We start from the raw sequence: 14066 nt of genomic DNA on the forward strand, positions 1-14066 counted from the left end.
AGTGGCAGTAGTAGCAGTAGCAGTAATACTAGCTAGTAGGCTAATAGTTGAAGAAGCAGAAGAGGCTAGCATAATACTGAAGGCTCCACACCGCTGTATAGGTTTCCTACAGTCAATAAGAAAACCACTCACCCTTTCCAAGTGTTACAATAGTGCAACTGTTACAATACTTACTGTTTTACTTTGGCTAGTTGGAAAGTTTTAGTAGGTTCGTTAGAAAGACCCAGCTGGTTTTCTTTTATTTCAGTTCTTCACCCATTAAGCTCGTAGCCTACCGGTTGATTAGCAGCACCTGTAGGATTTCCACTGTAGTTCACGTTCGACGCCGTGCTTTACGGTTATTTTGAACAGCTAAAAGGCGGTGAACATCACTGTGTTGAAGGAAGAAAAAACACAAGTGTTGAAATTTTTTTTAACCTACTTTTAATCGATATTAATGTTATTATTAAGCCCATATAGTTCTTTAACAGCAGCTAATCGTCGTTGCTAAGTGACACATAAAATGGTGATTTTCGCTTTACACATGCACATTTAACTGAACCCTACGTGGACACAGGTGTGTATTGTTATATTATTAATATGAAATTAACTGTTTTGTGGTCACAGTGTCTATATAATATTATATAATTAATATAAAATTGGCTGTTATGTGGTCACGGGTGTATATATTATATAATATATTATAATATTAGGCTATTATTAGGTAGGCTATAGCCTCACAGGTGTGTTTGACTGATTTGGAAAGAGGAAACAATTTGGGAGCCATAGATTTAGTCTACAAAAGCAAATCACAATAAAGACCTGGAGCAGCAGTAACTTCAATGTTAGAGAACTGGAGAACTGGGCCAGCATATCACCTTGACCATGGCACTTCATCCACAAACACAGGGGTTGTACTGGTCAGCTCCCAGGTGTTAATGTGTGTAACTGTGTGAATGTGAGGCGGGGTGTTGCTGGAAATTAACATGCATTCTCAGCAAAAAAAAAAAGAAGAGGAGACTAGTTGCTGTCCTCAAGGCCTTGCTATCCAGTTGGACTTTGTCTTTGCAGATTTATCATAATGAGATCAGAGGTGAACTCAGATTACGCCACTTGCTGATTACTTATTTCCAGTCGTGTTTTTGTTACTCTGCCCTTCGTTAAGGCTGTTTTGACAGTGAAATGATAGGAATTGATGGAACCTTTAAGTCCCACATCCTTCGGCCTATGCATCCCTGCCAGTAGGCCCTTTTCACATCGTCATGGTAACTCACATTGAGAAACAGGTGCATTACAACTTCCTGTTGCCAGCTCTGGCCTACACTAAATCATTCCACAACCTGCCCAAAATTAACATTGGTGAAGTACAAAGATTTATTGTAGCTTACTCCTGGATCTAAACTAGAGAAAGGCTACAAGTTTGATTATGAACTTGCAGTTTTAGCTTCAGTTTCTCCTTGTCTGATGTCATCTCTTGGCAGTCATCACCTCATTTGCATAATGTTATTACATTATGTATCTAGTGCTAGTTAACCATTACAGTTTTGCTGTTTTTGTTGTCTTTGTTGGATCGGTTTGTCAATAAGTCGCAAAAAGAAATTTGCCACAGGAAGTTGTGATGTACCGGTTTGTCAATAGGGAAGCTGTTACCGTGACAACATGAAAAGGGCCTATGCCAATGGTCATAATTCAGTTTTACTTTCTGCTCTGCCGAAGTGTCCTTGGGCAAAGCGGAAGGAAAGTTTACCTGTACATGCATCACATCATAATAAAATACAGAGGAAATACTCATTGGACTGCCCACTCTGGTTTAAAAAAAAAAAAAAAGATGGCAGACAGAGGAATTTGAGCAGTGACTAGTATACGGATGGATGTCCTCCAAGCCTCAGAGAGCATGCTGGGAGGTTTTTACAAGGTTCAGCTCAAGTATTGTCTTGCCAACGCTTTGATCCAACAAGCAGAGCTCAGTGTGACAGTCTGGCAGGGTAATTGGGCTGAAATTGCCAATACACAAGTATACATGTGTGAAAAGGCACACACACACGCATACACACACACACTTGCACATACTCTCTCTCCTTCCCTCTGTCTCTCTCTCTCTCCCTCCCTCCCTCTGTCTCTCTCTCTCCCTCTCTCTGTCTCTCTCTCTCTCTCTCTCTCTCTGTCTCTCTCCAGAATGATTGTAGCCATAATATTACTTCTGGAGATAGGAGTCAACAAAACTCTAACTGGAGTTTCATTTGAAAATTAAATATCCACAATTTTAAAAATGTGACACCAATTCTTACAAAATTATTGCTGAAAAAAAGGTAAAACACACTACTGACTATGGTTGATGTTCTTAGCTATATTGAGCCCTTCCCTTACAAAAATAGAAACATAATATTAGAAGACATAAGTTGTTGTTGTTGTTGTTTTCTAAATACTCTGAGACAAACAGCAGATTGATTATTTTCCCCAGTGGATATGTAACGTTTTTAAATGAAACCATTCATGTTGGGCAATTGATCACAAACACAATTTTTCATGCAAAGAGTTTATTTATGAATCAGACTGCAGTATCATACAACAGTAGCACAATCATATGACTATGGATTATGCTCATATTTATAGATACAAAGGTAAAGGTATGTCTTAAAGGAAAAAAATGAATGAGTTCTCTTTTGATTTACTCTAAAAATAGCTTTTAAATACTTGGCATAGTTTTGTAAATCAAATTATGAAACATAATGTTTTGCCCAGTGGTTTTACTATCGGAGTACCAAATGCAAATATAGTTTATGAAAAACATTTTTTTTCCTCCTCTCTCTTGCATTTCATGCAAGGAAGAAAAAAAGATGTCAGTGAGTACAAAAAGCACTTAAATCTCATATGAAAATAGAAAATATTACAAGTGTGCATAATTACTTCATGTTGCACATAACCTGCAGTACAAAAAGTCAAATGACACCATGTTCAAGTGTACCTGACATGCCAATTAGTGGGGGGCGAATGTACCGAAATAGCCATTTTAGTGTAGTCAGGGGCAGTTTACATACAAGACTGAGGCAAAGCCTGTCAGTCTTCAAAATGAATTGAAAATGAAATGTGTTAGTAATTATGGGCGTGCCAGCTTGTCCTCCCTGTGATGCTGACTATGGGCTTGTTTTGAAACACTGAATCTTATCCTGTAGTCAGTAAATTTACGCTTTTAGTATCGTTTGAAGTTCACAGTTTTGATTCAATGTTCCTACAGATAAACAGCATGAAGAGCAGACACTATCCACAATGCTACTGTACCTCTCCAGCTTGAGGAATGGCAGAACAGTAAGTTGTTTGTAAAAACCTAAGATATGAAACAGTGCTTAGTAAGTTAATATTTGGCATTGCCTGGAGTATAATGTAATGCACACATAATAAGGCGACATGATTATTCCAAATTTACAGGAAATATGTCAGTTAGAAATACTAAGACAAAGTTCTGAGTCGATAAAATGCTACAACTGTAAAATGCTACATAACAATTAAGTGAAATTTGATCGATGATTGAACAATGAGGGATTAGATTGGTTGTTGATGCGTTACACTAATGCAACACTGCTGTTGCGGAAAAACCACGTAACTGCAGTTTTGTTGTTTCTGTTTTTCCACTTGAATTGAAAGTTTCCATGGTCATTTATGTTGTTGAGTGAGTTTCATGACCCTTGAGCTTTGAAATCTGTTTCAACCCCACTGTATTATTTCAAAAATACACGGGGATCAGCATTCTTTTCTTCATACTTTACACGCAAATACGTGGTTTTTGTCCGAAAATAGCATAATGCATTGTATCCTTTTACTGGCAAGAAGTGTTACTGACAGCAGAGCAGTTTACACAAAATGAACACGCTGTAGAAAGAGAGAAAGACAGAAAGACAGAAAGGAAGGAGGGAAGGAAGGAAGGAAGGGAGGAAGGAGAGGGGAAGGAAGGAAGAGAAAGAAAGAAAATTTTGGCTGCATGGATAAAACAATGTATTTTCCCAATTTTATTTCTAAACATGTTGCTATGAACCAACAACAAAACAGTACATGATTTGGCTTGGAAGACATACAAAGACAAAAATAAGACACAGGCCATGTCTGACCACCAACATAGGAAATACAGCTGAGATGGATTGATGTATCAAATATCACAAGGAGCGTCCAACATCAACTCTTCTGTTAGCATTATGAAAAAGCACTATCAAATAGGAAATCATGGCACAATCAAAAATTTTCCATCAAGTCAAGACTCGCTGTGATGAACCCTATCGCTCACTAAACCAAATCGTGTGATCAAGGCACACCGCAGGGCCATCCCTTCTTATATCACTCTTTTAGTTTTTAAAGCACTAGAAAAATTATGTATACTCTCAATATGATACTATACAGACATATGATACTTTCAGCTTGATATAAGTGGAGAAATAAAATTTCATGGTTAAATACAAAATATCTCTTAAAATATTTAAAATATACTTTATTTTGTACATTATGCAAACTGATTAACAATTCAATGATAACAAAAATAAATATTCCGTGAAATGCCGTCTCTTTTCGATACAGATGTATGAACATAGATATCTATCATGAAGTAAGCACCCACCCCACGCCCATATACCCTGACACGATTCCATATCCCTGTAATATGATTTGAATGACACGTTCACATTAAAACTCCTGACAATGGTTCCTACAGGTAGCTCCACTACACCACTGAGCTGTTTGTACAACAATATTGCTCTATCTTTTTTTGTTCTATATCCATATAACCCTCTTTTTTTTTGTTTGTTTTCAAATTTGTCAACCTCCACTTCAACTTAAACCGTGCCATTATTGCTTCCTGAAATTACCTGGAAATGGGAGCTATACATCGGATTGATCAGTGGACTAACCAGAGACTTAACCTGATCCAACCGAGACACACACATCTGGATGCAGAAGGCAACTCTCCCTCTCCCACGTAGAACCAATGTGTCGTAGAATACGTCATTGATCTATCATGTCATACGGTATAGAGTCACTCTTCATTGAAGAGCTCCATGGGTTTATGGTTACAGTGTGTTGGAAAGCAATGAGACAGGGCATGATGTCATAAAATTAAAAAAAAGAACAAGCTGATTGATCTGGTCTGAAAATCAAAACAGTTCTTGAGCCAGAGACAGTGATGTCCAGTTCGAAAACAGCTGTCGCCTCACCACGACAATCAAAAACGCAGTTAATTTTGGTGTAGTTTGAATGCAACAGAACAGCTTTGCGACAATAACTCTCCTATGTCTACGTTAAGTAAAACATAAGCGCTTACATTCATATCCTTAACAGCTCGCCCGTAAACAAACAGATTCGCTCGGTATGCGGAGAATGACTCGACTGTATTCACTATGGACATTTTTAGAAGTTCTAGTATGCACGACAGAATTGCATAATGTCTGCCAATGAGAAAAGCATAGGGAGGATAGAATAGAAAGGACAAGCCGCTACAAGAAGACTAACTAGTAGAAACCCTATAAGAGGATGGGTTTGGGGAATGGGGGGAATGGGGCAAATGGGGTGGTGGGAAGCCGGTTTGGCGGGGTGGGGTGGGGGGGTTGGGGTTGGGGGAGGGGGTCGTGGGGTGGAAGTTGCCCCCCAAGTTGACGGGGCACCTCCCTTTGGCAGTGGAACAGCACTCTTAGTAGTCAACGCGGCGCCGAGGGTGAGGGTGTACACAATGCTCTTGTCGGACAAGAAGGCCATTTCAGTGTCAGGATGAGATGAAGGCATTCTAGTAGGCAGCCAGGTCACAGTGTTGGAGCTAAAAACCTCAGATGGAGATGATGGACGCAGTCTTTCTACACTTTCTCCACTCGGCTGGGGTCATAGGGTTCTGGGACATAAAGAGGAAAAACATTCATTCAGAGAAAGCGGCTTCTAAATCTTTATCTATTACGGTAATAAATTAGCTCTACAAATAGAGGCTTGATGTACTCAAATCATAAGCCAAATAAAGGCAGGTTGAGGTCATCGAGGTATATCAAAAAATTATTGAATTGTGACAGCTGAATAAAGAGTTAATTCATTTTTCAGTGCTGCCCATTCTTTTTTATTTGCTAGTCCTGTAAAACAAATATCAATGATATATTCAATGCATTTTCAGTTCACTGAGGAGGGTGGAGGCTTGTTCTATCTTTGGGCAATGACACCATCTTGTGGAGAAATCGTTAAAAGCAAGGACTACTGATAACAGTTTCTCTCAGTTTTGATGAGTTGTGAGTTATGAGCTCTCAAGATAAAGGAAAAATGCAATCCTATAAAGACAATTTTATGTATAGTTTTGCACCTGTAGCTATATTAAACTACAACTTTTTTCAGAATTTTAAATGTTTAATATAAGATAAATAAAGTGACTGTCCATAAAATATTGTTCCAGCCATTTCTGGCAATGCAATTTGATGTCTCCTTTGCAGAATAACAACCTAAAGCTAAATTTTGGTGGAATTCCCCCATATATACTATGAGAGAGTCAATCAATTTACCAAGGAAGCCTTGTCTGTCATTTCATATCTGTCATTTCATAAGTTTATAAATGTTGTGTTTTCCAAACCCAGCAATTAGTTCAAATTTGAGTTTTTGAGATTTGTCAGCATTTAAATGGCATTGTCACATTCACTCATAGTTTAATGTGTAGTCATAGTGAAGCATGCACAGTAAACTTGTGGATAGGGAAAAACAAATTATTGGATGCAATAAACAATTATTTTAAATTATTTTAATCTCATTTTTTCTTTTTGACTACTCAATCTTTGTGGTCCTTAAGACCAAGAAGCACAAGGGAATAAGTCCTTTACTTTTAATGCTATCCTGGATCATTTTGAGTCAAGTCAAGTTCATTTATTTATATAGCCCTTTATCAAAAGCATGTCTCAAAGGACTTGAGATGCAGCTATTTTTTTAATGCTTTAAACATTGTCCTATAAACTAGACTAACACTGTTAACCAGTTTTCCCATGGGGATCATTAAAGTTTCATCCTGCGTTATTTTATCTTCTCTTACCTGAGACAGATGATGCCTCCTCATCTTGCAACACTGTCTCTTCAGAGACCTGCTGAGATTGGGTGACCTCTTGATCCTCCTCCTTTCCTCCCTGGGGAGCAGGAGGGGGCTCCTCCGCCTGCCCACCCTTGGCCTCCCCCTCTACCTCTGCCTCCCCATCCCCAGAGTCAGTACTCCTGAGGCTGAGGCGCCTTATACGAGACACAACGTCCACCTCTTTCATCCGTGCCAGGCGCTCAATTGCCACCCGGCTTGGTGAGGCAGCCAGCTTGTCCTGCAGGGCTTCTATGCGGTGGGAGGGGCCCCTGCTCCTCCTCTCCCCCTCCAAGCTAAGAGACAGCCTGCGGTCTGGGTTTGGGGGAACTGAAAGCGGCAGTCTATCTGGCGGAAACTCCGGTAACGCTGGGTGGTCTCGCCCCAGATGGGTCCGCAGAACAACTCTATGCTCTGGGACGGCAAATGGCTTCTTCTCTTGCTCCTGCCTATTGTCAGGCGTCGTACACTGGGAGTCTTGTCCCTCACACTCATCTTTCACTTCAGCTGTCTGTTTGTCTGCACTGCCTTCAGGTGTATCTCCTGTAATGGCTTCCCTATCTCCTGCTTCCACTTTCTTGGTTACTGGTTCACTAACACTCTGTTCCCCTGTGACTTGGGAGTCTGCAGGCACGTCAATCGCTAATATACTGGCTGCCCCATTCTCTGTAGAGTCATTCTCTGCTATGCTCTCAGCAGGCTTAATCGCACATGGATTGTTTAGGTCTTCTGCCTGAGCATTGTCTGTTTTCTCACCCCCTTCCACATTGTCCTCTGTCAATGAATGCTGCTCCCTCATTTCAGCACACAGGTCAGACCCTGACTGATTCAAACCAGACTCATTGGGCTCCGTTTTTGTATCCTCGGCTGGGCTTTCCAACCCAGCACATTGTGGTGGACTGCCGTTCTGATTGGCCGAGCTGTCCGAGCTGTTCTCCTCGTGGAGTGGAGGCAATGGACCCTGTCTCATCTGATTCTCGAGCTCTCGTTTACAAATGGGGCACTCCTCCTCTGATTCAACACCGAGATCTTGAGGAGGCTCTGCGTCATTAGGTTTGGAATTGCCTGCGGACACTTTATTGACATCCGTTGAGTCTCTAGACTGACGCAAAGTCTGGCATATGTCCTCATAATCAGGAGGACTGGTAAGTGTGGAGGCGTCCTGCATGGGCTGCCTATCTGCCCAGGGCACCTCAGCTGCTGTGGTGTGCGTTGTTGGGCTAAAGTCACAAATTGGTGTCTCGATAGGCTCATCGGGCAGGTCTAGTTTGACTGTCCTGCCATCGCTGCTCCGCCTGCGCGAAAGATGCGAGACAACCCTGTATTCTCTGAAGCCCGTCTCCCGAGGTGGGACGGGGAGCTCCTCCCTAAGCTGCTTGCTGAAAGTTACCGACTTAGTTGCAGGTCTGGAGAAGGCGCTCTTAACCTCCCTGTACTCTGGGTCAACAGACCAGCTTACTGCACTGCGCCTAAGGCTGCTGGGCTTGTTGAGGGGTTCTGACGTCAATCGGATCTTGATACGCTCAGGGATTTGCACAGAACCATTGGGGACTTTATTGCTGGCAGTGCCTAGCTCCAAGATGTCTTTGTAGGCCTCGTTGAGGTCCTCGATGCACTTGTCAACGCTGGGCTGTTTGCTGCTCTGCTGCTGCTGATCCTGGAGTTCTTTGTTGATGGTCTCCAGCTCTTTGACAGCATCCCACGGTCGCTGGCTGGCCGGTTTCAGCAGGAACTGTCCAAATGCCTCCTGTCCACTGCTTGCTGCTGGTTTGGCCTCCTCCACATTTCCTGAGGGTGGTGCTGCTGGCGGCTGAGCTGTGCTCTTGTTCAGCTGGTTGGAGAAAGTGGCGGTCAGGGAGAAGGCGCTGTTGCTGGACAGTTTCAGGCTCTTCACCCCCTTTATAGGAAAACTGAAGGCAGTATTTACCACACCGCTGCCATCGGGGGGGACATCAGTGCCTTGGGGGACAGGGTCTTGTTGTGCTTCCTTGTTTTCAGGCCCCGGAGGGGCAGGTTTTCGGGCCTCTGGGCTAGTTTGTGTCTCCTGGTCTCGATACTGGTTTGCAGGCCAGGATCCCGACAATTTCAGCTCCTTGTAATGGTTTATCTTAGGGGGTCTACAGGGTAATTTTCTCACCACTTTGCTGCTCGCTCTGCTGCTTGTTTTGCTGCTCGCTATGCTACCGGTTAGTGCTTGCAGCTCAGCCTCAGCTGAAGATGTGCTTTGGAGACTTTGGTTTGTTAAGTGGCCAGTTTTGTTCTCACTAGGACTGTCCGCTCGGTCTGGTGGCTTCTCATTATTATTATTCTGGTCACGTGATGTCCCACTGAGCTGCGGAGTAACAGGGACAGACACCAAACAAAATATTGTCTCACTAAGTTTCTTTTTTAGATTCTTGGATTTGTCTTTCTCTGGTGGTTCAGGCTGCTCCACCTTTTTTACTTCTGTCACAGTTTCAGACACACCCTGTTCAGCCGGCTTGCATGGGGGAGGAGGTGGTTTACCCAGAATAGATGAAGGAAAAAACTGACTACGGCTTTGTTCAGGAGCTACACTGTCACTTCCTTTGTTTATTCCCCTGTTGGACCATCGATTACTGCTGTCGTTGTCATTGAGAGATGTTTTGCGGCTGTCGGTATTGAGAGCTAGCCCCTGTTGGGGGGGAAAGGCACTATCATGTGTAGATTGTCCTAAAACCTTAGCGCAGGGAATCTCTTTGTTGATGATGATCTTGTCCGAGTCAGTGAGAGAATTTCCGCCAGGCCCTCCTGAGATTTGTCTCACTCTTGGGTCTTCAATAGGTAAATAACGGGCATGACCTGGATGTTCTTCGTATCCAGAATGTACCTGTTTCCGATAGGACGCAGCTCGATCTCCATAATGTTCCAGCCATGAACCTGCCTGTCTACAAAACCACCTTCCAGCGTCTGAGCTGGGAATATGCAGAGTCTCCGCCCTCCATCTTAAGTTTGCCATTTCATTGCGGTTGATTGGAACTACTCTTGGGGGTGGGGCTCTTCTATAAGATGGGGGTGGGATGTAGCCAGGGGGCTCCATACCAAAGATGGCAGAGTGTTGTGCGAAATAGTCTTGTCTCAGATCCCCACCCCTTGGATAATAGATAGGCCTGTCTTTTTGTTTGGCACCCTGGTCTATAGCGAGCATTTCTGCGCTACCCCTAGTCTGCTGGTGAATCTCATATGACGGAGGCTTTAAAGGCCTGCTGAACCTGGGCTTTGGTAAAAGTGCAACATGGCTGCTTGGCCAGGCGTTCCTGCCCCACCGGTCCCTGCCACCGCTATAGATATACCTACTATAAGGCCCAGAGAAGACAGTGCTGCTCACTCTCTGTCTATCGGGTAAGCTTGGCCTGGATGGAAGTACATCTTTGCGTTCAGTTCCATCAGGCGACAAAACTCGGGGGAGAGACTGGGACTTTGCTTTAGTTCTGGGGTGGAAAGAGCCCTCAGGAGTCCTCAGGCGGTGCTGATCCAGAGCCCACCTGTCCCCTTCCCCGTCAGACAGCTGCCTTCCCAGGCCCACAGCAGGCTTCCACTCCTCTGTGCCCAGGCTCTGGCACTTCCTCTCCCCGGTCACCCTTAGCTGACCAGGGCCCGCATCCGGGTCCCTCAGCCAGGAAATGTCCTCCCATAGCTGCTGCGCTTGCCTCTCTGCCCTGTGTTCTTCTGCTGCAATTAGGGCCTGCGGCCTCCATGCGCCAGCAGAGGCCCTCAGCTCCCTGCCATCAGCATAGTCCAGGAGGACGCTGAAGTCCTGGCCTCGCCTCCTCCAGTAGGAGACGTCCCTTTCTTCATGGCTCAGCGGCTCTGAATAAGTCAAACTAGGAACATCGTAGAACCTAGGAGGACAGAAAAGCTCAGTGTTACCAACAGAGTCATAAAGAGGGAGAATGAGGTGGACTCTAGAGCTATGTTAACAAGCACTTGCAAACACTTTTTATTGTTTGTTTGAGTCTACTTAGTTGCCATCATCAGAAGGTTTACACAAACACAGGAGAGAATTTGAAAGTCAATTTCATACACTTTTGATAGCTCACTGGTACTCCATATAGGTTAAAACAAACACTGAGAATTATTTGCAAATACTATTTGATCCAGGTCTGGTAGACACAATAATGTATTCTCAATCATATATATATATATTTTTAAATGTTTCTATTTTTAAATACAATCAAACAAGTTTCAATACAAAAAGCTGGAGAGGTAATTAGTGAATGGGTTTTGTGCAGATGTCCTGAATAGCCACACTGTATTTAGGGTATCTTGTGTGATAATCTTTAAGCTTGTAATATATTAAACAATCTGCAATTAACAGATTGTTTATGTAAGACTAAATATCTGAATCCTCAAAACAAAATAAAATGAATGAAAAAGTGAGTGAGCATTATCTCATTTTTCATATTCATCATCTCATATTAATCTCATATTTCTCTGATAATATAAAACCAGCAATGCCGTATTGAGGTTTGATGATATTGATATTGATAATTGTGACATTTTAGAAGTGGTATGTCTGTCCCAGTATAAAGCCTGTGTTTTGAGTATATAGAGGAATTAGTCTTTCCAACACAACCTAATAGAGGCGGGCCAGCACATATGAGACGGAAGTGCTTAAGTCAGCGGCTCCCAAGTCCCTTGAAGACACCATGAAATTGTGCGGCTACTGCAATATGATCTGCATATTAAATTGTGCTGACCTTATTCTGAAAGCTGGTCATCTGGACAGCGGCGGTGGCTCTTAAAGTCTAAGCAAAAATTGGCTTTGTTTACAAGTTTGACTTCCCATTAAGTAAAGTGACGCAACAGAAGAACGAGTTCTTTCCAATGCCCTCTGTTTAATTTATCTCATAACTGAATTAGAAAGATCAATCTCTACATGAAGTCTTTTAAGAACTATAACCTAGCTATAAATTATAAACCATCAAAGTAGTCGTCTTCAGTATATAAGAAAAAAACATATTTCAAGAGGAATTTTCAAGACAAAATTGAGCATTAAAAGCCTAGAGGGTCTTGTTGATTGCCCTGCTAAAGCAGATATGTGATATCTAAAATACTGAAATAATTTGAAACTAACATCAGATGCCAACTGTGTGACGTGTGACTCCTGGCATGTTCATGCCAGTGGTTCCGCTGTAATGTCATGTAGCTGTGAAGCCTGGGGGTAATTTTAGTTTTGGTTCCACATTTGTCTCTGTTTAGGTCCAAGATAAAGCTAAAAATTATTTTCTTAGGATACTTAATCGTAATAGAAACATTAAGTCTAAACATCAGAGCTTCACGTCTTTGTGTTCAAGAGGGGAATTTTGTTAAATTACACTGTAATTTAAATTTTCTCATTTGCTTGAGTAGTGGTGGTAATTTTCTTGCAGTGGTGGAGCAGCACTGCTGAGTGAATCCAGAGGAAACATTGCGATGCCCCTGAATATCTCCAGGTCGTCAGTCACATCCAGGCGTGTTTTAAGTTGCCCTGATGACAGGCAGTGATGGACGCCATTGCAATGGAGTGAGGGGGCGTGGCTTTCAAATCCTGGTTAGAATTCATGAAATTATCATTTACAAAATGCAACCTTCAGATCTTTCAAATAAGAAAAAAGAAATTAATTGTGGTATTTTCTCAAGGCATGATTCATATTTATGAAACTGCCATCCAAGGTTGGTGATATGCAGTTAGCGGTCCCTTCCCTGACAGAAAAAACAGAAATAATAATCAAAATGAACAAAATATGCAGTCCAATTTAAAAAATAAAAGAAGAAGAAATCAAAAATGAATCAATTACAGTTAACCTTTCAAATGATCCACTCATATCTGCACTGAACTGAACTGGCAAAATCAGTGCGTTAGTCACTGGACTCATTCATTTAAGCAGCGAAGTCAATGGATCATCCTCAGCAGCATATGCTACTGTATGGCTGAGGGGAGCCGCGCTGTGCACACTTGCCCAGCAACATGCTTACATCACAGAGCACGTGCTGGGCGTGATTCAGTGTGCCAGTGTTTACAGTGGAGTGATTACGCGCCTGTCTTGAGGCATGTTCAGTCCTCCTCAGCTCGCTCGCTGTCTAGTGCTGCTGTTTACATCTGCCTGCCTGCCTGGTGGAGGCTGTAGAGACGATACTGCTGCAAGGGTGGGCTCCACAGAGAGACGAGCCACCTTTCGGTACAGGCATGTAAACAAGCCAAATGTGCGCAAAGGCACCTTTCATAATTCCTCATATCCCAACATAAGATAAGGCAGTGGTGCTGCTGCAGCCACGGTGTTCTGCAGCTCTGGAAGGAGGGGAAAGGGAAGAGGAGGAAAAAAAAAAAACCCTGCGCAGTGCAGACTCGGCTTTGCATGCAATACCGAAGGGCCCCAGTGAGGGAGGGGTGGGGGGAGAGGAAAAAAAGGGAAGGTATGGGGTGTGGGGGATCGCAAAAGAGAGGGAAAAAAACTCACCCACTATCTGTGGCGAGAGAATCACCCAAGGGCTGAGCGTCACCTAGGTTACCGCTGCCGGCTTCTTTTCTCCTTTGGTTCCTTTCCCCGCTCTCGTTGTCTGTGGCGGGGTAGCCCTTCACCAGAGCCTGCCTGCTGCCGTAGATGCCGGTGATAGATGTCCCCCGGTCCGCCTCGTACCCGTTCAGCGTCCCGCGGCCGGCCCTGTTGTCCACGAGTTCGCGCTGGCAATCAGCGGGGCGCTTGTCATAAGGCGTGGCAGACGGAGGGCCGCTCTTGGGCAGTTTATATCCATGCGAAATCAGGAGGTCCTCCACGCTGTACATGGTGGTGTCTCTCTCGCTTCTGGGCAGGAGGGCAAAGGTGTGTGTGTTGCCTTATGCGCAGTGCTGCTGGTGGAGGCTGGAGCACGGTTGCTCAGCAGAGGCCATCACTGAGGGGAGCACAGGGGAGGGAACAGGTAACATTTGGACAGATTATTTCTTCATGCTCTCTTAAAACGGGTGTGTCATTTTCAACACATCAGTGTGTCTGGTGTCAAAAAACACATATTTGTGTTACTTTTC

General features: G+C 43.4%; 1 protein-coding gene across 1 annotated transcript; it reads right to left on the reverse strand.

Moving 5' to 3' along the window:
* Positions 1–5807: 5807 nt before the first annotated feature.
* Positions 5808–13826, reverse strand: LOC139659996 (junctional cadherin 5-associated protein). Its single transcript, XM_071538036.1, has 3 exons — positions 13501–13826; positions 7010–10902; positions 5808–5842 (listed from the first exon to the last, which is right to left on the reverse strand). Exons 1-3 carry the CDS (start codon positions 13824–13826, stop codon positions 5808–5810), a joined length of 4254 nt encoding a protein of 1417 aa, XP_071394137.1.
* Positions 13827–14066: the final 240 nt, after the last annotated feature.

The sequence above is a fragment of the Centroberyx affinis genome, unplaced genomic scaffold, assembly GCF_046629955.1.
Source record: "Centroberyx affinis isolate AG114_WGS23_722 - 3 ecotype Tasmania unplaced genomic scaffold, CSIRO-AGI_Caff_v1 ptg003188l_1, whole genome shotgun sequence".
Classification (NCBI taxonomy): domain Eukaryota; kingdom Metazoa; phylum Chordata; class Actinopteri; order Beryciformes; family Berycidae; genus Centroberyx; species Centroberyx affinis.